The following is a 23,413-nucleotide window of genomic DNA, read 5'->3' as shown; positions in this document are numbered from 1 at the left end:
AGTTTCTCGAAGTAATAAAGCGCTACACCCTTCCTTTATCTGCGCCTCTCTATCACACTACAGCAGCTCTTATCAATGACAGGCTGGTCAGAAGCACGTTAGATAACCAATAACTGGGTGAAGCCATAGAAAGGCCACGGAGAAGCACGTTCACCAGCAGGAGAAAACTCAACGCTGAAATCTAATGCTGCCATTGAGCGATAATAAATGACTTATTATAATCATGAAATAACTGCTAACTAAATAAAGGTGCTTGATATTTCTACACCATTTTAACGATATTCGGAATACATGTTTCTTGATATGCATGCATGCATGTGCTCTGAAGTGACCATTAAGCCCCTCCGATGTGGAAGATGTGGGAATAAACGCAGCCGACAGGATCCCTCACCATGCCAGATGGCTGAAATGAGAGTCGGTGGAGGCAGCGATGAGCTCACAGCCGATCTTACGAAACTCGGCAGCCCGTTCGCTGAACGCGATGATCTCAGTGGGACACACGAAGGTGAAGTCAAGCGGATAGAAGAACAACACGACATATTTCCCTAGAGAAGGAATGAGAATCAGGATGAAGTGACAAACAGGTTACACCCGAAAAACAGTTCAGTTAGAAACAGGCGGTGTTTGATGCCTCATATCATGATGAAATGGAAAGCAAAAGTAGTTTAGAAGGAACAAAGCACCAAGTGTGGAGCGTTTGCGGCTCACCTCTGTAGTCGGAGAGCTGGACGTCTTTAAACTGTCCGTCTACCACAGCTGTGGCCTTGAACTGAGGAGCAGGTTGACCGATCTTAGCGTTTCCAGCAGACATGATGAAGACACTGGCGACAAAAGAAGAGCTTTATGGCACTCTGCTGCTGCTTTAGGGTTTGGTCACCAAAATTATTACTATTATTGCTACTACTATCATCACACTTTTTATTACAAACTAAAAACTTTTAAAAATATAACAATGTTTCTAATAAATAATTTTTGGTCGCATAGCAAATAGACTAGACAGTTTAAACAAAGTCAGAAGATGCAATAGTCTTTTCTTTCTATTTGTAACGTATATCAGAGTGAAACTGCTTCCGAAAAACAAATTTAGGACGTTCCCTTGTCTATAGGGAACTGACTGGATCATTGTGGTTTGCTATTGGTGGATCTCATGTGAGTGACAGGTCGCCCTCCCTCAAGCCAGCAGAGAATTAAAATAATTATGCGCACAGATCAATAATTTAATACAATATATACTGCAATATTCCATGAAAAACAAGAATTGTCCATTTTGATTTCATGTTGACTTTAATGGAGTAGTTAACCCAAATATTATCCCATAATTTACTCACCCTTCAGTCATCCTAGACGTATATGACTTTCTTCATTCAGCCGAACACAATCAGAGTTAGATACCCTGGCTCTTCCAAGCTTTATAATGGGAATGAATAGTGTAACTGATTTTTTTTAAGCCCCAAAAAGTGCATCCATCCATGATAAAAGTAACTCATGCGGCTCCAGTGAGTTAATAAAGTGAAGCGATGCATTTTTGTATGAAAAATATCTATACTTACAACTTTATAAACTATAATCATTGGCTTCCGGGAACAGCCGTAGCCTACGCGAGGTTATTTCCGGTGGAAGAGTGACCTCTGACCCAATGATTATTATAGTATATTAGACAAGGATATTTTTCTTACAAAAACACGTCGCTTCAGAAGGCCTTTATTAAAGGGATTGCGGAGGATTTTTTTACTTCCGGGTGGAATACCTATACTATTGGTCCTCCTAATTGTCAATCATTCTGGTGAATCAATCAAACTTTACAAAAAGTGGAGAGGGCGGGTCTTATCTAAAATTCGGAAAGATCCTCCGCTATACCTTTAACCCCCCAGAGCCGTATAGAGCACTTTTATGACGGATGGATGCATGTGCGATTTAAAATCTAAGGTGCCATTCAGAATAGCCCGGATATTTTTTTTAACATAACTCCGATTGTGTTTGACAGAAAGAAGAAAGTCATATACACCTAGGATGACTTGAGGGTGAATCAATTATGGGATAATTTTCATTTTTGGGAGAACTATCCCTTTTAATACGTCAAAATTCTGCACGCTTTTTTAAAAGTTTCAAAAAATAGCATTATAAGTACTAAAATTACAAGTGAAGCTTGTAATCTAACACAAATCATCCAGACGAGTAACTTTTGGTTTTTGAAACGCAAAGAATCAATGCATAAAGCACTCAAGGCTTGCAGTGGATCACACGCTGCTGGTCACATGACAGTCAGTTGTTCTGAACAATGGGCTTTTGAGAAACTAAACTCGACCTTTCATCGTCTCCGGATCAAATGCATGAGCGTTTTAGTAATTTCTACCGTTAAAACATGGACTTTACGCGCGTTTTATAAAGTAAACTTGGCTCAGAGGTCGACTACACGCCGCACATTGGGCCCTGTAAGCTCTGATAGCGCCTGACAGCTCAGTATCTCTGCAAAGAGCTGATAATATCGAACCCATTGTAAATACACAAATGAGTCAACGACCCCCGGAGACTTTGACCTTAAAACTGACAGGAGAAAGAAAAAAAATGATTCAGAAAAGGCCGAGACAAGTGCGCAAATAAAAGTCTTTGCCATAATTTGTAAGAGGTTTGTTCACTCACAGTAGTGACTGGAAACGTGGGAAGAGATTAAATGCATATGAAGCATGCACGATAAAGTCGAGTGAAAACGAGTAATATCTTCAGAGAGTTATTTAGCTGCTTAGCCACGCGAGCTAAACCAGACCAGTGGGATGATATTACATAAAAGTAGCATTGTGCGAATCATAAAAGCTGCAATATAACTAATATTCACAGTAAAGCCTCCTTCCCGCAATTAAAGGTTGAATGCGTGAAGATATTTCAAGCAGTTGGTAAAATATTATAACGTGCAAGAGCCGGCATTTTCCACGCGCTCTTTTGTTCAGTAACAATCAGCAAAACTATTCATTTAGCCTTTGTGCATGTGCATAAACGTTAGTATTGTTCTCAAAAGAGCGATATTAAAACTCACCTGTTTTGTACGAGGAAGCGAAACCTCACCTTCTCTTGATGCACGAGCACAGGAAGAACAAGAACCGTCCGCGCGCGCGACCTGCTGCAAAACTATCGAGCGAGCGCGAGCTTCGGGTCCACTTAAAGACAAGAGGGAGGGTCCATGTGCTTCAGTTCGGTTCCCCTCCTCCCTTTCTCTACTCTACTACAAACACTAACCACATTTTGTGTTTAGTTTTGAGATAGATTACAGATTGGAGAAGGTTAGGACAATATTTCAGAAAACAATACATTTAGATGTACATATATATCCGAAAATGAAACGTATATTATAAATATATTCATTATTTTAGCCAATTTCTACATCCACAGCATGAGAACAAAAAGCACACAAATCATATGGATGTGTTTTGCCCATTGACTGTAAAAATTTTTTACTGACCTCAAGACGTTATACTTTATTATGGACAATTTATCGCTATTAACCCCAATTTATAATTTATTGCTCCACTCGCTGTTTATGTTTTTGTGTTATAGATTTCAGCACTGACTTGAATATAAAACACTGATTTAGAGGGGAAGTCTGGAAAATAAAATTGCCAAACGTTCTCTGAACTTCATTTCCCACAAACCACTGCGATTGAGAGATGTGGAGGAACACATTTAAACACGTTCGGTGCACACTTTTATAAATTAGATCTATTTTTTAATATGTTACCGTGTGTGTAGTATTTTTTTATGAAGTAATAAGTACGTTTTGTCCATCAAATATTGTCGGTCAAAGGTCAAGCGTTCAGACTCGCGCCAATTCTGTATTTCCGGGTGAGGCGCGCTGCACACACACACACACTCGCGCACAGGTTAGTGCAAGTTTGTTTATGCACCAACTTTCTCACATTGCGATTAAGCACATAGTGTTATTATGCATTTGAAAGACCCAGTTAGTTATTTGATAAGAGTTAATAAACAGCATGTTCTCTACACTTATTTTTGTACTGTTTGGACTGTACTTTTTTGTATCATCTCGCACTATTGATCGATTTCAGTGATCAGTGCTGGAGGAACGTGTCTGTTATACATTATCTCATATGGGAAAAATAATACCTGTGTTGGAATTTAAATAGGTGTTTGTATATACTTAGAAATAACTTGATTATTTGCGTAATGGCAAAAAATAGGCTTTAAATTTAGTTTATTTTAATGTTTTTCTTAACGTTCTTTTTTATTGTTTGTATTTTATTTATTCCTTATTAGCTGTAATATTTATATTATTATTATTTATATTCTTAAAAGCTTAAAATTCATGCCTATTATTCAACAATAAACTGTGATATATTCTCATGTTTTATTATTTTATCCACTGGACGATCAGACATGGATCTGAGTGATTTTGAGGCGGATAACTCCGTGAGCTGCCGTTTGTCCTCGTCCATCCCAGACGTGTGTAAGACGGAGGACTGCTGCCTGGGCATCGATGAGGCGGGCCGGGGACCCGTCCTGGGTGAGTGCCGTCATCGTCGTCTTTGGAGAAGGTCTCTTTGTTTAAATTGAAATTGGAGTTTACATTTAATGTACTGTGTTTCAGGACCCATGGTGTATGGGATATGCTTCTGCCCGGTATCCAGAAAAGAAGACCTGAAGAATATGAAAGTGGCCGGTTGGTTCGAGTTATTCGTCTGACGTTAGAGCAAATCTTGACAGAAGTTCGGATTGCTGCAGTATTTTTGTTGTGTATTTAGACTCAAAGACGCTGTCGGAGGCGGAGAGAGAGAAGCTGTTTCTGAAGCTCGACGAGGCCAAAGGTTTTGTAGGCTGGGCCCTTCAGGTCCTCTCACCCAACACCATCTCCACCAGCATGCTGCAAAGGTACACACACACACACACACACACACACATGATAACACTGCATGCACAGTAAACGTCCTTACACACTAGCTAAGTTTCCATCCACTTGTCAATCGAATTATCTGAAGTTCGGTAAAAAAAACTCATGCGAATAAAGCTGGTGAAAGTGTGTTTCCATCCAACGGCTTTAAAGCGAATAAAAACCTAATGATGTCACATGCTGTTTTGCGATCAAATTGGTATATCGAATTGATTTGAGACATTTTAAGGTGTTTCCATTCATTTTCGCATTGAATCGCACAACATTCAAGCAAACATTTGCGAACAAAGTTTTGCTGGACAAAATGGATCGCGGCAAATAACGTTTCCATCAGCGTTTATCGCATAAGCCGTATATCGATCAAGATCAAATCCGATGAGACCGAACGCATTTCGTTTGAGTCGATATTCATGAAATTCAATCGAATCGAGTTTCCATAAGGCATTTTTCATTCGATATCACTTAATTTGGATAAAAATGTGTGGATGGAAACATAGCTACTGAGTCCGAAATTTTTGTCATTTGGTGACTCTGAATTGTCAAAACGCTTGCTACGGATGCGGAAAACGTAGAAAATCAATCCTGATCCGAATTTTTTTATGGCGGACGAAAGTTTCGGAGGCAGTGTGTAAATGTGATTGACACAACATGAGGTCGGATTTATTTTGTAATGTGCGAGAATTTCGGACTCGGTGTGCAAGGACATTTTAAAGCTGGTAATTCTAGTCGGAAGAATCATTTTAACCCGTCGTCCTTTTGTTTTCAGAGCGAAGTACAACCTGAATGCTCTGTCACATGATGCTGCGATCGGCCTGGTGCAGTACGCGCTGGACTGCGGGGTGCAGCTCAAAGAGGTACTTGGAACAAACCAACACCTGTATAGCCCCTTTCACACAGAGATTCCGGAAAATACACTGATAATGTGTCCCGGGATCGTTTGATTTTGGTTCATTCACACTGCCAGTGATTTTCCGGAATCTGTGAGTGCGTTCACACACATCCCGTAAAGACACGTGACGTCAGGATGTGATCACTCCTGTCAGATGTCAGTTCTGCTGATAACTCCTCTTTGTCATTTCTACACGAAGACTGATCGTTCCGGGACTGATCCCGGCAATGTTACTAGGCCCCCATCCCGGCATCGATCCCGGGACGTGTTTGCGTTCACACAGAAGGCACTCTAGCAATTTTACGGCGATTTCCCGGGATCAACGCTCTGTGTGAAATGGGCTTATGATAGACAGCAGAAGTGGTGATGATCCCATCACGACGCGTCTTTCATTCCTCTCAGGTGTTTGTGGATACCGTGGGTCCCGCAGAGAAGTATCAGGCCAAGCTCTCCCAGCGCTTCCCCGGGGTGGAGGTCACGGTGCGTCCCAAAGCTGACTCGCTCTTCCCCGTCGTCAGCGCCGCCAGCATCTGTGCCAAGGTAATCGCAAACCCTCAACGGTTTGCTAACAATGAAAGATTGGATTTTTTTGTACAGTCATTTGTACTCTCTGTAGGTGGCCAGAGACCATGCTGTCAAATCCTGGAAGTTTGCAGAAGATTTGGGAGACGTGGATGCAGATTACGGCTCGGGGTATCCTAATGGTCAGTAGATATCATCTGATTCCTTCCATTTGCAAAATAAAATTAATGTTTCAATTAGTGGTAGACCGATAATTTGATCAAAAATACAGCAATAATGTGAAATATTATTGTAATTTAAAATAAGTGAATATATTGTGAAATGTAGTTTATTCCTGTGATCAAAGCTGAATTTTCAGCATCATCAGAAATCATTCTAATATGATGATTTGATGCTCATGAAACATTTCTGATTATCATCAGTGTTGAAACCGGTCGTGCTGCCTCATATTTTTGTGGAAACCGTGATGCTTTTTTTTCAGGATTCTTTAATGAATAGAAAGTTCAAAAGAACAGCATTTATTTGAAACCGAAATCTTTAGTATCATTGTAAATGCCACCTTTTTTTTTTACTGTGAATTTATTGCATCCTTGTTGAAGTTATGATTTAAAAAAATTTTTTTTTTTTTTTTTTACTAACCCTAAACTTTTGAAAGGTAGTGTAATCTCAGAATAAATGTATCATGATATTTGTGTGTGTGTGTGTGTGTGTGTGTGTGTGTGTGTGTGTGTGTGTGTGTGTGTGTGTGTGTGTGTGTGTGTTAAGATCCCAAAACTAAGAGCTGGTTGCTGAAGTATCTGGACCCAGTGTTTGGTTACCCTCAGTTTGTGCGGTTCAGCTGGAGCACAGCGCAGACGCTCCTGGACAGTAAAGCTGTGGCTGTTCACTGGTGAGTCTGACAGCAGGGGGCTCTGCCTTTTCATGTTCAGACCGGCTTGTTTACAAAATTGTGCATCATACAAAAATATTTCTTTTTGAATATGTTATGTACTTTAAATGCAATCTTAAATGTGTTTGTGTAGGGATGATGATGATGAAGACGGAGAAAAAGCGGCTGCGCGTCAGAATAACACCTCCATGCTGTCCTATTTCAACCGCAGCAAGCCGTCCGAGCTCACACACACGCGAGACACACACCGCTTCTTCACTGAGCGCAAACTACAGAGCATCAACACACTCTGAACACGCATACAGGCAGTCAGCGAGAGCAAAATACACATCTGTCCATAATATCACAAATAATGAACTGTGCACGAACCAGCCCTGCAACAGAATGTATTATAATGTCATGTGTGTGTTTATTGTTCATTTACTGGATGTAAAATAAATGTGAATCTTTTTGAATGCGTCTCAGCTTTTTAAATAAGGTATCCATAGGTGGTACGAAATTCCATAGTCTTTAAATGAATATTCAGATTATTCATTAATAAAAAATCTGTTGCAAACTGCCTAGCAACCACTCAGAACATTTGTCTTGAAGTATCTGTTAGGGTAGCCATTAGCCATTAGCCAAACATAAATGGTTGTTTAAAAGTTTTTAAACTTGGGGTCCAAGCTGCCTGGTTTCACAGACAGGGTTTAGATTAAGTCAGGATTAGGCCTTAGTTTAATTAGGACATTTAAGCAGCTTTTATAAACGTCCCTTAAAGACATTACTGGTGTGCTTCTTGAGACAAAACAATGGCACTGACATATTTAAAGATACATCAGTGCGAGTTGCTTTCAGTTAAAACAGCTCAAACATGCATTTTAGTCTGGGATTAGAGTAATTTAAGCCTTGTCTGTGAAACCGAGGGCAAATTTTTAGAAAAGCTACACACTCCGTGTTTGTGTTTAGCGCAGATGTTGTATCACTCCGCGACAACAGGAGGCGCAACAATCCGGTTTCACAACAATAAAGGAAAAAAGAAGCGCAGCGGCAGCTTCCGCCTGAGTTCAGCAGTGTGGTGAGTTTGAGGCGATTCAATCACGTTTATTGTTATATTAGTGTTTAATAAATTACGTTAATAATTTATCAGGTCAGCACTGTTATAAACACTAGTAGTTTAGACTAGTCTGGATACTAAATATAAGGTAATACGTGTGTTTTGTTTTTGTGTACGTTAGTTGTCAATCTCTTTCTGTGTATTGCAGTGCAATTTTAATCATGGACATACGACCGAATCACACCATCTACATCAACAATGTTAACGATAAGATCAAGAAAGAAGGTAAAGTAAAGAAGATCGTGACTTTGAGTGGATCATATGTTTCTGAGGACAGAATATCTGCAGTTCTGTGAACCTTGTTTTCTTCTTTTCCACAGAGCTGAAGAGATCGCTGTACGCCTTATTCTCGCAGTTTGGCCAGATTATGGACATCGTTGCTCTGAAGACTGCGAAGATGAGGGGTCAGGCGTTTGTGATCTTTAAAGAGCTTTCTGCAGCCACCAATGCCCTCAGACAACTGCAGGGATTCCCCTTCTACAACAAACCCATGGTCAGTGGCACAGGCCTCAGTTTATCACATCACACCATTAAAGGATTAGTTCACTTTTAAAAAAACTTTTGCTGATAATTTACTCACCCCCATGTCATCCAAGATGTCCATGTCTTTCTTTCCTCAGTCGAAAAGAAATGAAGGTTTTTGATGAAAACATTCGAGGATTTCCCCCCATATAATGGACTCCAATGGGACCCAAACGGTTCAAGGTCCAAATGACAGTTTCAGTGCAGCTTCAAAGGGCTTTAAACGATACTAGACGATGAATAAGGGTCTTATCTAGCGAAAGGATCGGTCATTTCAAAAAGAAATAAAAAAGTTTCAGTTTTATAAGCACAAATGCTCGCCTTGCTCTGTTCTGTGATGCGCGTTCGTGACGTTACGTAATATGCAATTACGTTGAAAAGGTCACGCTTGACGTGTTTACAAATGTGCGGAAGGAGGACCATATACACATTTTCAAATGTATTTGTGTCAGTTTATCGTTTAAAATGGCCATTTCGTGTGCGTATCCTGGGTGTTTTAATATTAAAAAGCCTAAAAGAACATTTTCTTCAGGACAGAAATTTTTCAAGCGTGACCTTTTCAACGTTATTACGTGACGTCACGAACGCGCATCACAGAACAGAGCAAGGCGAGCATTTGTGCTTATAAAACTTAAACTTTTTAATTTTTTTTTAAATGACCCATCGTTTCGCTAGATAAGACCCTTATTCATCGTCTGGTACCGTTTAAAGCCCTTTGAAGCTGCACTGAAACTGTCATTTGGACCTTGAACCGTTTGGGTCCCATTGAAGTCCATTGTATGGAGAAATGTTTTCATCAAAAACCTTAATTTCTTTTCGACTGAAGAAAGAAAGACATGGACATCTTGGATGACATGGGGGTGAGTAAATTATCAGCAAATGTTTTTTTTTTTAAAGTGAACTAATCCTTTAACATTTAAGAAAACAATGAGTGAATTGGTCCACTTTAAGCTTCTTAACTATAGTTAGATCCACCATCATAGAAAGAGAAGTGTTCGTGTGTATTCACATACTCGATCTCTCATGTCTTCTATGACTCTAGTTAAACCATCTGTACGTTTGGCTACTAGAGTCTTTGGAAAACTTTACCTTAAGACATACGTAATAGTTCCAGGCTTTCAACTATTAAATCACGTCTTAAAACACATTTTTTTAGATTAGCCTATTCTGATTGATATTGTGTATTTGTAAGGTGTCCTTGAGTGTCTTGAAAGGCGCCCATAAATAAAATCAATTATTATTAAAGTAAAAACTGTAACCATTTACTCAACAGACCCCGTTTACAGCTGGTATTAAGATGTGTTTTGGTCGATCGGATCACAAGTTGACGAGAGAGGCACATTCCCGTTTTCACCTGGTGTTTTAATCCGTCTCTTTTGTCCACTTTTAACCACTTCTGTCCTGATTTCTTCAAGGAGAGGGTCTATCGGTGGGTCTTTCGATCTAATGGACAAAATAAGCTCTCGCAATTTACATGTGAATGACGGAAAAAAACAGAGAGCATCAGCTTTAGTTTCTGCTCTGACAGCCGTAAGATCACGCTGAGTGTGTGTTAGAAATCAGGAATGGTGAGAGAACATTGTGCTTGGTACATTTTTTTGTCTTCAAACCAAACTTGTGTCGACCCAAGTTTGAATATCTTCCGGCTAAACCGTTTCCCATGTTCAGACATTAGGTCAGTAGATAGAGAGTAGGCGGTCTTTTGTGGCTGTTCGAACACATTCGACCACATGAGCGTCTACACTAAGAAAGCAATCCGGTCTAATGCGTTTTCAACGACCTCTGGAAGTTATCGAAAGTGGATAAGCTCAAATTTTCCGATCGAATAAAACGCATCTTAATACCAGGTGTAAACAGGGCCCTATATGCTGTTAATAATATAAACTCAGTTCACATAGAAATGCTTTACACATTTGCTAACCTTCGCATGTACTTGTAGCGAATCCAGTATGCAAAAACAGACTCGGACCTGGTCTCTAAGATGAGAGGCACGTATGGAGATAAAGAAAAGAAGAAAGAGAAGAAAAAGAAAGCCCTGGAACAGGCGGCCAATCTCAACAAGAAACCAACGGTGAGTTGAAATGCATCATGTAATCAGAAAAAGACATTGGCTGTGATAAGCATATTCAAAGAAAAACCAGATCAACTGAGCAAATCTTGCTTCTGCATTTGTCCTGCAGGGATCTGTAAACAACCAACCTCCTCCACCTGCCACAGTCCAGGTACGACACACTGATTATGTGATTTGATTTGAAAAAATAAGTTATTTTATGTACCTGAAAATCCATTAAATGATTGTATATTGTTTTAGGTCCCTGACAACCCACCAAATTATATTCTGTTCCTGAATAATCTCCCAGAAGAAACCAACGAGATGATGCTCTCCATGTTATTCAACCAGTACGTTTCTTTTAAATCTAGTATACATTAGAGGAAAAACAACGTAAATGTTTTAGTAATAAATGGCAATGTTCATTTCAATCTATTTTTACTGTGTTGTTATATTGGTACATGTATAGAATTTTATTGAGAACATATGAGAATTTGAATATTAAATATTCTTCATGTTCTTTTAGTGTGGAAGACAACACTCTTTTAAGCCGTGTAATGTTATGGCAAATGCATAAATATTGAGATGCATATCGTGTATTGTCAAAAAGCTGAAAATTGAATATTTTCTCTGCTTGTTTACTCATCGACTCCCTGTCACGTTCCATGTTTTCAGGTTTCCCGGGTTTAAAGAAGTGCGTCTGGTCCCCGGAAAGCATGACATTGCGTTTGTGGAGTTCGAGAGCGAGACTCAAGCCGGAGTCGCGAAAGACGCGCTACAGGGATTCAGAATTACAGCGACGTGTGCCATGAAGATCACTTACTCTAAAAAGTGACCCGGCTCGCACTCATTTCCCGGGAAATGCAGATTGTACTGGACTGTATCTGAGGCTTTGACAGTGGATCCTCGGTTCGGATTTGTGTTTGTCTTTTAAATCAGTCTAATCTTTTTTTAAAACCTTTGTTCAGTGACTTTCAATTTTGAACATTATGATATTCCAGGACAGATTTTTATTTTGTATTGTAGACTAATAAAATTAGCCTGTAAAATAAATCTCAACTTGCCCTCCCAAATTATTGATGACGTTTTTGTTTTCTGCTTGATCTTAAAAGGACCAGCTCACTCAAAAATAAAAAGGCATTATTTAGTGTGTTTGGTTGGATTAAAGCGAACTCTGGTGCGATTGCTCTGTTAGTGCGGTTCATTTAAATAAGTGTGAACGCTGCCATCTGAACCCTGGTGCACTAAACAAGAGGAGTTAGAAGCTGAAAAGATGAGTCTCTGTCCGCTTCCAATCCAACTCTGGTGATGTTCGACTGAAATATGAACACGACACGGACCAAAGACATGTAAACCGACCAAAAACAGGAAGTGATGTGAACCTAGAAAGGACAGAATGCTCAAGCATACCTGTGTTTTCACGTCATAGTCGAGATGTTGCTCATCACAGTTCAGTACAGGCGTCAGAAACGCGTCTCCTCACAGCAGATCTGTGTGTGTGTGTGTGTGTGATGGAGGGATTCCTGACGCTGTTTTGACACATTTATAAGCTCTTCACGAGTTCTCAGCTGGTCAAAATACCATCATATGTAGCTACGCACATACGGCGAGAGCATTTATCCCAGAATACAACATTGTTTTAGATGTTCGTGAAGGTCAGTCGCAAAATGTTTCATTAAAGCCTTTTTTTTTTTTTATCTTTAGGTTCGGTGTTAGAATGACTCTAAACACTAGGTGAACCAGGACTAAATGTATTGTTGTGTTGTTTTCTTTTTTTGGTCCGAATCTAAAGAACAAAGAAAACCGAACTACGCGTGTGTGAACACCCATAATCACCCGAATGTGTTTTGTAGTTTAGAGATAAACGTGTCTGTTTTGTTGTTGATATTTTAATTACAATGGATGTGCATTTTATTGTAGGCAAACTTGGCGAAACTATCACTAAGCAGCGGAGTGTGCACACTAGAATAATCTAGTCATGTTTATATTTTAGCAGAGACCGGTCTCACTTAAACAGCTGGGGATCTGACCACAGAGGTCACTGACATTTCCGAACATGCTGCTTTTAAAATGTCATGATGAGAGGTTTGCATAATAATTGGCAAAAACAATCAAATTAGTCCCAGCACATAATGAGCTGTCCCTGAAGCACAATTTCCCAGAATGACTCAAAAACTCCATTAAAAGCTTTTTTTGAATGGAAAGAAAAATATATTTCCCAAGAGATTTTTTTAAAACCAGATCAATTTAATTGGGAAGCTTGAACTGTAAGAATAAGCTGTACTTTTGCTCTCCATCAGGACTATTAAGTCATGGTTTCAACACTTGTGCAGCAGCCAATGAAAGCAAAGACTAATATGAAATGGATTAAATCAATTCCTCTCAAACAGAATCATTGCTCTCTAAAGTAAAGGAATATAAAGGCCAAGCAGTAAAAACAGATCTTAATTAAGTTCTTGCACAAAACAGCTCACTCATAATAAGCCATTAAGCCTCTAGTGCTGGACACGTGGCAGTCAAAAATGATCTTTTTTATTAATTCAATGAAATGAAATGAATGTACAATATTTTAGTTTGATAATATCTTTATTAAATATTTTAGGGGATTTTATGGGACTAAATTATATTTATGCAGTAGTTATAATCCCTTTATTCACTTTTTGAGCATAGACCTGAAAAGGAAAAGTCGTAAATCTTAAATGCTTTGTCTTAAATCTTTGAATCTTAAATACTCGAGTTTGGTCTCTTTTTAAAGACGACACTTTTTAAAGTTTTTTAAAAATCAAGTTATAGAATTGTATGTTTATTTTATGAAAATGTTAAAAAAATTATATGAAATATATATTTTCCAAAACACATTTTACTCTTAAACTGTGAGAAAATCAAAGACGTAAATCTAAACAAGTTGTGTTCCAAATGTGAGGTTGATATCTCAAAAAATGAGCTTTCAGTAAGATTTTGTTTGGCCGCAGTACCAAACGTTTCCACTAGATGAAATTTGTCTAATTTTTGATCGTGAACAAGTGTGATTATTTTTTCAACCCCATTTAACTTTTTCAAATCATATCAATGATATCAAATCATATCAAAGCAAGTTTCATACAATTCAGATGAAGTAAAAAAATTATATAGGTCAAAATTACAGAACAGCACAAGAGGGTTAAATAGTGATATTATAAAACTTACATCACTGTAAAATAATCTTGTATCTTTTAACATTCTGACTACTGTTGCCCAAGCAACCACCCATAATACCCTTAAAACCACCTAGCAACCACTCGGAACATTCTTGCAACAGCCTAGACTGAAGGTCTGGACTCCATAGAAGCTTTCATTGGCCAAGGACCGCCCAGAAGCCACCTGACTGACATGTGAAGCAACCAATCATGGTTTGTTTGTTCCAAATCAGGTTTAGGGGCGTGAAAATGTAACATTGATGTCCCTACAATAACAGAACGGTGTGTAAAACTCGTATATTGGACGTATTTATATGTTCAGTCTATGTCATGAACTTTACATACTTCACATTCTTTTGAAATAAAAGCGCTCAGTCACAGTCGTAACCACAACGACGCTCTTCTTCCATGAGGGGACTTGGCTTCACGACATCTTTGTTTCCGAGAATCGTTAAAGAACGCGACTTACACGTCTCCCAAATATCCTGTAGAATTCAGTCAAATGACAACTTCAAAACTTTAAACTTTAAAACCTTAAAACTGCCTAGCAACCACTTGAAACACCCTTGAACAGCTTATAACCAGACCAGTCTTTCAAATGACTATCCCACCTAAACCATAGGACACCCTTGCAACCCTTTAACAACCACCCAGGAAATGCCAGTAACAGACTAATAGACTAGCAACCACCCAGAACACCCATAAAACTGCCTAGCAACAAATTAGAATACCCTTGCAACACCCTAGCAACCAACCAAAACAACCATAGCAATGTAACAGCAACAACCACCCAGGGCACCCATTAGCACCCTAACATCGCACTAGTAACAGACTCTAATGGCCTAGCAACCACCTAGAATACCCTTGAAACTGACTAGCAACCACCCAGAACTTCAAATGCCCTAGCAACCAACCAGAACGCCCTAGCAACCTTATAGCAATGTCATAGTAACCACCCAGAGCACCTTGACAAACTAAAAACAACCTAGTAACAAACTTGACAAACTAAAAACAAAGCCTAGCAACCACCCAGAACCCCATTGATACTGCCTAGCAACCACCCAGAACACCTTAGCAAACTAAAAGCACCCTAGTACCAGTCAGTAGTGGCATAGCAACCATCCAGAACACCATTAAAACTGCCTAGCTACCACTCAGAACACCTTAGCAACCAAAAAACACCCTTGTAAAAGACTATAATGGTGTAACAACCACCCAAAACACCCTTGAAACAGCCAGAACAACCTAGCAAACACATAACAATACTATAGCAACCACCCAGAACACCTTAGCAAACTAAAAACACCAGAGTAACAGACTGTAATGGCCTAGCAACCACTCAGAACACCTTAGCAAACTAAAAATACCCTAGTAACAGACTATTTTGGTCTAGCAACCAACCAGAATACCCTGGAAACTTTCTAGCAACACCCAGAATTACAAATGCCCTAGCAAACAACCAGAACAACCTAGCAACAACAAAGCAATGCTATAGCAACCACCCAGAACACCTTAACAACCTAAAAACACCCTAGTAAAATACTCTAATGGTCTAGCAACCAGCCAGAATACCTTGAAACTGTTGAAACTGCCCAGCAACACCCATAATTACAAATGCGCTAGTAACCAACCAGAACAACCTAGCAACCACATATCAGTGCTTTAGCAACCACCCAGAACATCTTAACAACTTAAAAATAAACCCTAGAAATAGACTGTAATGGCCTAGCAACCAACCAGAACAACCTAGCAAACGCATAGCAGTGCCATAGCAACCACCCAGAATACCTTAGCAAAGTAAAAAATACCCTAGTAACAGACTATTTTGGCCTGTAATGGCCAACCACTCAGAACACCCTTGAAACTGCATAGCAACATCCAGAACTACAAATGCCCTAACAGCCAACCAGAACACCTTAGCAACCTTGAAACCCCCTCATCTATACAACTTAAATTTTTCAAATGATTTAACATTTTATCAGACAAGGCTTTGTGAAGCCCCCCCCCCCCCCCCCAAAAAAAAAACTACCATTTCTGCATTAGTTTGTATTTGGGGTCAGTAAACTGTGTAAAATAGTTCTGAGCAAGTCATTTTATAACGACAGTGATCTGAGAAGATATCAGCTACACCGTCATCCTCGTTTACTCTCTAAACGAGCTGATGTCTCATCATCACGACAGTTTAATAATCTCTGTTCACACCGTCAGGTAGCCGCACACAATCTGTGAAGTAACTCAAGCGTGCTGGACACTCAGACAGCGTGGAAAGGACTTGGGAGGCGTCCACAGCTGCTATCAAACGAGTTCACCGGGTCTCTGATGCAGTGTGATGGAGCTAGAGCTAGAGCTGCACGATTCTGGATAAATTGATAATCACGATTCTTTTGTTTCAAACAGAGATCCCGATTCTTCCACGATTCTGAAGAGACAACTTAACAAAATGTCATGTGATTTACTGGAGGTTCTGACAAAATGTTAATTTCAAAAATGTGTATTTAATTTGAATGTTGTTGTTGTTGTTGTTGTTGTTTTTTATATCAGTGTTAGTGAATGATTCAATGACTCAGTCTTAAAGATTTGTTTCATTATTGGACGAATCAGCATTTTTTGAACGAATGTCTTGAATGAATGATTCAATGACAAATATATTTTTAACAGTCACTTGTCGCCACCTACTGGCGTAACGATGTAATTGATACAATCGTTATTTGAAGGCAGAGTTACTTTCAAAGGGTGAGTAATGATGACAGAATTTTCACTTTTGGGTGAATCGTTGTCATTTAGGGATAAGTTGGCGTGGGTTTTTGAACTGAGAACAATCTTTTAACGGTTAATCGTACAGCTCTACTGTCCACCATTAAAGCCTCACTGCTTCTTCACTTCCTGCTATGAGCTTCACTTATTATGGCAGGAACATTGTAATTCTGTTCTGCTATGTTGCTCAAAACTCTCTATAAGATATATGTTTTATATTCAGCTGCTTGTAGCTTCAGTGCTGCTTTTATGGCTCACTTTTCCCAGGACACTGAGTGATTTAGAGAATGAGATGGATATTTTTGTCCACACAGCAATCTACCATCCTCTCCCATCAGTGTCAGAGCTGTAAATTTAGAGGGTGTTCAGGAATAATTCTGTCAGGAGTGAAAGATTTTGTGTGTGGAGGAAAGTATGATGCTCTTTGATAGAATCTGTGCTCTACATGCGAGTAAATCTTTAACACGACACCTGTTTAAATTCTTCTGCACGTCCAGATGCTTGTCCTGCAGGAGCTCCTCTCGTAAATCCCACGAAAATGTGCCTAGGTCATTTCAAGCCGAAATTAAAGGGGGGGAAATTACATAACAAAAAAAAATGTAAAATATCACTTTTTTCCCTCACAATTGCGAGATTACATTTCGCAATTTTGACTTTTTTCTTGCAATTCTGACTTTTTCTCGCAATTGCGAGTTTATATCTTGTGTGAGGAGTTGCCAGCAACACACAAAAACCAGCTGGGGAGCAATCACCAAGCCCAGCTGATGGCATTCAGTCAGTGTCCTAGACAGAGATATAAACGCCAGTGGAGAAAGAAGAGGTAGATATTATTCTGTGAACTGAGACTAACGCTTGTGCTTTTGTTTCTTTGCCAGAGAGTGACTAACAGGAGGTTGGTGTTAGGGACTCTCCGCCAGCAGACCTCCTCACTGACTCGACACTGTCTGCTCAACGGACTTTCACCTTCACTCACCCAAACCACGAAGACACTCTCACTGGGAAACACTAAAAGAAGCACTACTTTACGGAGACATGGACCTGAGGATTACAGTCAAGCATCCACTGGTCTACTTTCCTTATATTTGCTCACTTCTAAATAAATACACCCTCCGGGTTGAACTCACTTCCTCGTGTCCGTTCTCCTTTTACCCCTCAGGAACCCGCTACACTTGCAATTCTGACTTTTTCTTGCAATTGCAAGTTTATATCTTGCAATTCTAACTTTTTTCTCTCAATTCTGACTTTCTCGCAATTGCGAGTTTATATCTCGCAATTCTTTTTTTCTCACAATTCTAAAGTTTTTGCAATTCTGATTTTGTTTTCTTGCAATTGCAAGTTTATATCTCACAATTCTGACTTGAAACTGAGAAAAAAGTCAGAATTGCTAGATGTAAACTCGCAGTTGTGAGAAAAAGTCAGAATTGTGAGACTCAACATTACCTTATTTTTTATTCAGTGGCGAAAGCTTCAAGTAATATGCTTAACTGTTATGAAAATAATGTGATAAAAAAAAGTAAAGTAGTCCTCACTGACTTTAAGTGAAATCTGTATTAGTCTTTCTTCAGTCTGTATTTTGATTTCTGGGAGAAAATGGAGCTTCGAACTATTGATTTATTTGCCCAATGAAATTACCTGATGAAATCTCTTCTCGTCGGGTATCGGGGTCCATTGCTGACCCTTTAACGCCATATCAGTAATTTATGTCAAAGGATGAACTAGATTGTTTCTCTCAAGGTTTTCTCAGTCTTCAGTCCTGCTAAACCAGAGACAGAATGATATCAAAGGATGAAATGAGTACAGAAAAATGTATTATGACCAGACGGAATATCATGTTCTCAATCACACTTCCCAATAAACCGAACGAGAACAAGTCACCTTTATTTACTTATAATTGAATTCAGACCACAAAAATCTGGAATGGAAAAGAGTAGGCCTACTTAAATTACCGAATAAGAAATGCTCTACAAATGCGCATTTATTGCTCCCGAAGGGCCTTTAAATAAAAACACTCATAAAAGACATACCTGGACTATAAATAATGAATGTACTGTCAACCCTTTGCAGCTGATCCAGAATGCTGCAGCAATCGTGGTCTTTACTGAGCCGAAGAGAGTGCGCGTCACACCTCTCCTCATAAACTTGCAGTGGTTGCCAATTGCCACTTGCATCAAATTCAAGGCTGAGATGTTTATCCACAGAACAACCACTGGCTTTACACCTTTATACCTAAACTCACTGCTTCAGACCTACTGTATGTGCCCTCCAGGAGCTTGAGTTCTGCAAGTGAACGGCACCTTGTGGTGCCATCATCCCAAAGAGGCACAAAATCACTTTCAAGGACCCTCACCTTGACTGTTCCAAGCTGGTGGAATGACCTGCCTATATCTCAACCCCAGCTGCTGAGTCTTTAGCCCTTTTTCAAGAAAAATGCTGAAGACGCATCTTTTTCGTCAACACTTGACTCATTAATAGTGCCGTTATGACGTCACTTTGTAGGCTAATTGGCAGTTAGCATCATGCTGGTTCCCTCGACAAAACCCAATAAGAAATACTTGTTTATCTGTATTTATCAATGCATTGTAGGCTAGATGTATATTTTGTTTTTGTTCTTGGTGTTCAATAAAATAAAAAAAAATAAAAAATAAAAATAGGATTTTCCCATATGTTTTTGGATTATCGCTAAAAACAAGCTTTTTGTTTGATACTTACACGTTTTGTCCATCAAGATAATTAGACGAACAGATGAACACAAATTTTATGAATTTTGAAGCCTAAGTGCAGTTGCCAGAAGTAAAAAGCTAAGGAACTACGTACACCACGGTCCCATGAATTCAACTAAGCTCATCACTAAGCTTCCGACAACTCTTTCAGTTTATATCTAAAAACATTTTCCCAGAACATTTTAGTTAGAAGAGTTTATAAGAGCACAATTATAAACATAATGAGGCTGTAAAAACGGACTGAGTTTACCCGTTCGTCCCCTGTTAGCAACCGCCGTTTTCAAGACACATAGCCTACCAGCTTAAAAAAAATTCACGAGTGGGGTAATATTTATGTATTTCATGTCGTAGAATAAAACGTGAAAGTGTCTTGAGCTTGTGTTCTCCACAGACATTTCAGCCATTTAACCAAAACCCCATTCAAAAACATTTTAGAGAGCTAATAATGCTTACTCGCTTCCGCGTTTTGGCGGAAAAAAAGAAAACAAAAAACTTGCCTCATGTAGCCTATACTGTGCTAGAATAATAAATGTTGGTTTATTGCTTGTATTGTGCTATTTGTTACATTAATAGTGAATAATAATCGGAATAAACAAATCCAAAGGTCCAACTGTAGCCGTTTGCCAAGGAATTAACTTAGTGACATGATCGCGTAGTTCTTCGAGAATTAAGTCAACTTTTACAAACGTATCTTAAATAAATCCAGCACACAGAGCTCCTAAAAATGCACATGTATGCATAGCGTCGACAGTAAATTCTGCGCTAATGGCGCGTTTATTAATGGCATATTTTACGGTTTCGCAGTTCGTCCAGTCAGAATTTACTGTGTCGACGCTATGCATACATGTGCATTTTTTAGGAGCTCAGTGTGCTGGATTTATTTAAGATACGTTTGTAAAAGTTGACTTAATTCTCGAAGAGCTACGCGATCATGTGACCCGGGCCGCAGACACACGCACTGCCGCTAGAGGGCAGAAGAGCTGCTTCATTCATCATCAACATCAGCACTGCGATCACACAGCAGACACTAGAGGAGACTCATCTGAAGAAGATGCGCTGATGTCCTCACTCCGAGATCAAGACGAGTTTAACACGGTGGGATTAATACTGTGAAGGTAGGACATTTTCATTTCTGAAGGGAAAGTTAAATCGTTGTGGGAGTTTTACTGTAGTCTGCGCCTTTTTCTGTAAAAATATATATATATATATAATATATATATAAAAATATAACAAATGTTTTGACTGTATAATGGCGTATAGACTACAAAGAATATATCTTAGAAGTTTGGAACCAATTAATTCTGAGGCTGTCGTTGACCTATTAACCACAAACCAGTGAATAGCTCTCAAAAAAAATAGTTTCATAAGAGCAGAATATATTTACAACTCAGACTGAAGCGCGTGAATTGTTTATGCATTGTGAACGATTTATTGTGAATAGTTTAGTATGTGTTTGCTGATTGCAGTCAATAATGCAAACGTTTATGATTTAACTTTATCTACAGTGCTTGTTTTGCCCATGACTGATCAACATAAATATAATCTAATCTTATTATAGTGCCATTCCTAAATAGGCGTCACATTTTGGCTGTTCCACATGCATTTTAAGTATACATGCAAAAAAACAAAAAACAAAAAAAAAAACACCTCTTATGTCAACCTATGTTGTGGAAGCTTAATGCAACCTTTTTAGTCCAGTCATGCATTTATAAATATTTTGGAAAATTGTTTGATTACTTGTCATTTAATAGCACTAAAAGGCTATTAATTTCCAGTATATCATGTCACTCGTAGCTGGGACTGACACTATATTTGTTATACCAGCCTCATACTGTACCACCAGATAACAAAAGAAATCAAAAGCAAGAGGAGAGGCAACTGAAAACACCCCATTAGTACACAAAAAGTCTAGTGAATTACGTTCTGTTTTAAATAAAAAGAAGCGCAGCTAAGTCTTAATTAAACATGCTTCTAAATCTGAGCATTATCATAAATCCATCCCTAATGTGGCCATCTGTGAGCTCTCTGAACTTAAAATAAAAATCTGTAACTGCCAGATAACAAGCACATTTTTGACTCACGGAGAGTGGGTTATGAATAGCTATATTTTCTTCCATTAAAAGCACTCTTCGCCCCAAAGTGAATATTTTGTTGTCATTTATTCACCCTCATGTCAGACCGCCCCCATATAATTGTATTTCAGTGGTGAAGAACCGTGAACGTGCACAGAAAAGGTTTCCTTTCCACAAAAGGTTCTATATAGTGGGTCTTCAGATTGTTAAAAGGTTCTTCACACTAAGAAAAAGTTGTTCTTTTCAGAACTGATCACTTTAAGTTTCTTTGGGGAACCAAAAATCATTCTTAATAAAGGGTTTTTTTTTCCGCAATGATGCCATAAAAGATTTTTGGTTCCTCAGTGAATCTTTCAGTGAACAGTGAACAGTCCTCCTGTGGTGAAAATCTAGCTTTTAATGTTGTTTATATGTCTATGTGGTGTTTTTAATATGCTTTAAGACAAACCATGTGTAAATTCATAAGTCGACACCATTGCTGAGTATTTTCTCCTTAAAGGGGGGGTGAAATGCTATTTCATGCATACTGAGTTTTTTACACTGTTAAAGAGTTGGATTCCCATGCTAAACATGGACAAAGTTTCACAAATTAAATTGTACGTTTGAAGGAGTATTTCTGTTCCAAAAATTGTCCTTCCGGTTTGTCACAAGTTTCGGAAAGTTTTTTTTTAGTATGGGTCTGCGTGACGTCAGCTGGGGCGGAATTTCCTTATACGGGTCCTAAGGGCACTTGTGCCGGAAAGCCGCGGGCGCGCGCGCATCCATAGACCAGAGCGAGAGAGCGAAAGCAGTACGCCCATCAAAGCGCTGTGCTCGGCTTTAGGGAAGTCAATGTCACCAAAGAAGTGTGTTTTTGGTTGCCAGGGCAAGACAACCCTGCACAGATTCCCAAAGAACCCGGCGTTAAGGGACCAGTGGATGGAGTTTGTTTTCCTGAGCATAAACGGAGTTGTGTAAGACTGTTTGTTCCCTGCATTTCGACGATGATTGTTTTATAAACAAAGCCCAGATCGACGGATTTGCAGATCGTCTAATGCTTAAGGATCGAGCAGTCACAATGATAAAGGTTCGCGGTCGTGCGTTGGAACCGGGCGGTGAGTAAAACTGCTTCAAATGTCTGTGTGTTGTTAGCTATCGGCGCGTTAGCACACAAGCTTTAGCTTCGCCCACACGGCCCGCCTCCAGCCGCTCGTTTTTTTTCGGAAAGACTCGGTACAGCCTATCTTTCTTTTATAAATATAATAAAACTAAAGACTTTTTGGAGATATGAAGGATGCAATACTACTCTATAGGTACTCAAGATTAACAGGAGATTGAGTGAAAATGAGCATTTCACCCCCCCTTTAAAACTGCAGTGAACCAAAGACAGTCTCAAAAACACGGTTTGAATGTCGCTGGTGTTTCTGACGTCACAAACTACCTTGTAACCAATCAGGTCAACGTGTGATCGTCAACCAGTGGATCTCTGAGCTGGAGTGAGTGAGTGGAGGAGGGGCTCATTTGCATATTCATAGAACCACATATACTAAATGAGACAAGGGTGTAGAGTTACATTTAAGCTATTTTAAGGCATGAAGAAAAAAAAATTCAAGGAAAAAAACGTTTAAATGTGTCATTTTGGTGATCAAAGATGAGTTTTAAGGGATACGATTATTGACTACAGGGGGACTTTAAAATAACTTTTTGTGTGTGCGCACTGTTCAACATGATGGTTTTGAATTGCTTGAAATATGATTTAAATATGAAATTATGAGGCTCTCAAAAATTATATTAAAATGTGGATTTTGATTTATCGGCAAATATAAAGAATAATCGGTTTCGGCCAA

General features: G+C 39.1%; 3 protein-coding genes across 6 annotated transcripts in view; 2 read left to right on the top strand and 1 right to left on the bottom strand.

Moving 5' to 3' along the window:
* The window catches only part of prdx2 (peroxiredoxin 2), a 45,362-nt gene that overhangs the window by 6,770 nt on the left and 15,179 nt on the right, over nt 1–23,413 (bottom strand). Inside the window, exons 1-3 of one of the 2 annotated variants that reach the window (XM_081362404.1) lie at nt 3,032–3,437; nt 709–821; nt 392–545 (exon numbers count right to left, since the gene is read on the bottom strand). In XM_081362404.1, the coding sequence (XP_081218530.1) occupies nt 392–545; nt 709–811 (257 nt within the window). In that variant the 5' untranslated portion in view covers nt 812–821; nt 3,032–3,437. Of the gene's footprint in view, nt 1–391; nt 546–708; nt 822–3,031; nt 3,438–23,413 lie in introns of those variants that run through there. The other variant, XM_081362405.1, reaches the window with a different exon arrangement.
* On the top strand, nt 3,662–7,652 carry rnaseh2a (ribonuclease H2, subunit A). 3 transcript variants are annotated; one of them, XM_081362399.1, is made up of 9 exons: nt 3,662–3,872; nt 4,385–4,513; nt 4,598–4,669; nt 4,752–4,878; nt 5,664–5,751; nt 6,189–6,326; nt 6,403–6,490; nt 7,074–7,197; nt 7,331–7,652. In XM_081362399.1, the coding sequence occupies exons 2-9, from the start codon at nt 4,387–4,389 to the stop codon at nt 7,488–7,490; spliced, it is 924 nt and encodes a 307-aa protein (XP_081218525.1). In that variant the 5' UTR covers nt 3,662–3,872; nt 4,385–4,386; the 3' UTR covers nt 7,491–7,652. The 3 variants fall into 3 exon arrangements, with proteins under 3 accessions (XP_081218525.1, XP_081218526.1, XP_081218527.1); XM_081362400.1 differs by lacking the exon at nt 3,662–3,872 and adding an exon at nt 3,918–4,136; XM_081362401.1 differs by lacking the exon at nt 3,662–3,872 and having other exon boundaries at nt 4,255–4,513.
* On the top strand, nt 8,017–12,047 carry snrpb2 (small nuclear ribonucleoprotein polypeptide B2). Its single transcript, XM_081362402.1, has 7 exons — nt 8,017–8,254; nt 8,442–8,518; nt 8,614–8,786; nt 10,755–10,886; nt 10,996–11,037; nt 11,127–11,215; nt 11,541–12,047. Exons 1-7 carry the CDS (start codon nt 8,151–8,153, stop codon nt 11,698–11,700), a joined length of 777 nt encoding a protein of 258 aa, XP_081218528.1. The 5' UTR covers nt 8,017–8,150; the 3' UTR covers nt 11,701–12,047.

This window comes from Scardinius erythrophthalmus (assembly GCF_964197995.2).
Source record: "Scardinius erythrophthalmus genome assembly, chromosome: 3".
In the NCBI taxonomy this organism is placed as follows: Eukaryota; Metazoa; Chordata; class Actinopteri; order Cypriniformes; family Leuciscidae; genus Scardinius; species Scardinius erythrophthalmus.
This window is presented reverse-complemented; position numbering and strand designations above follow the sequence as displayed.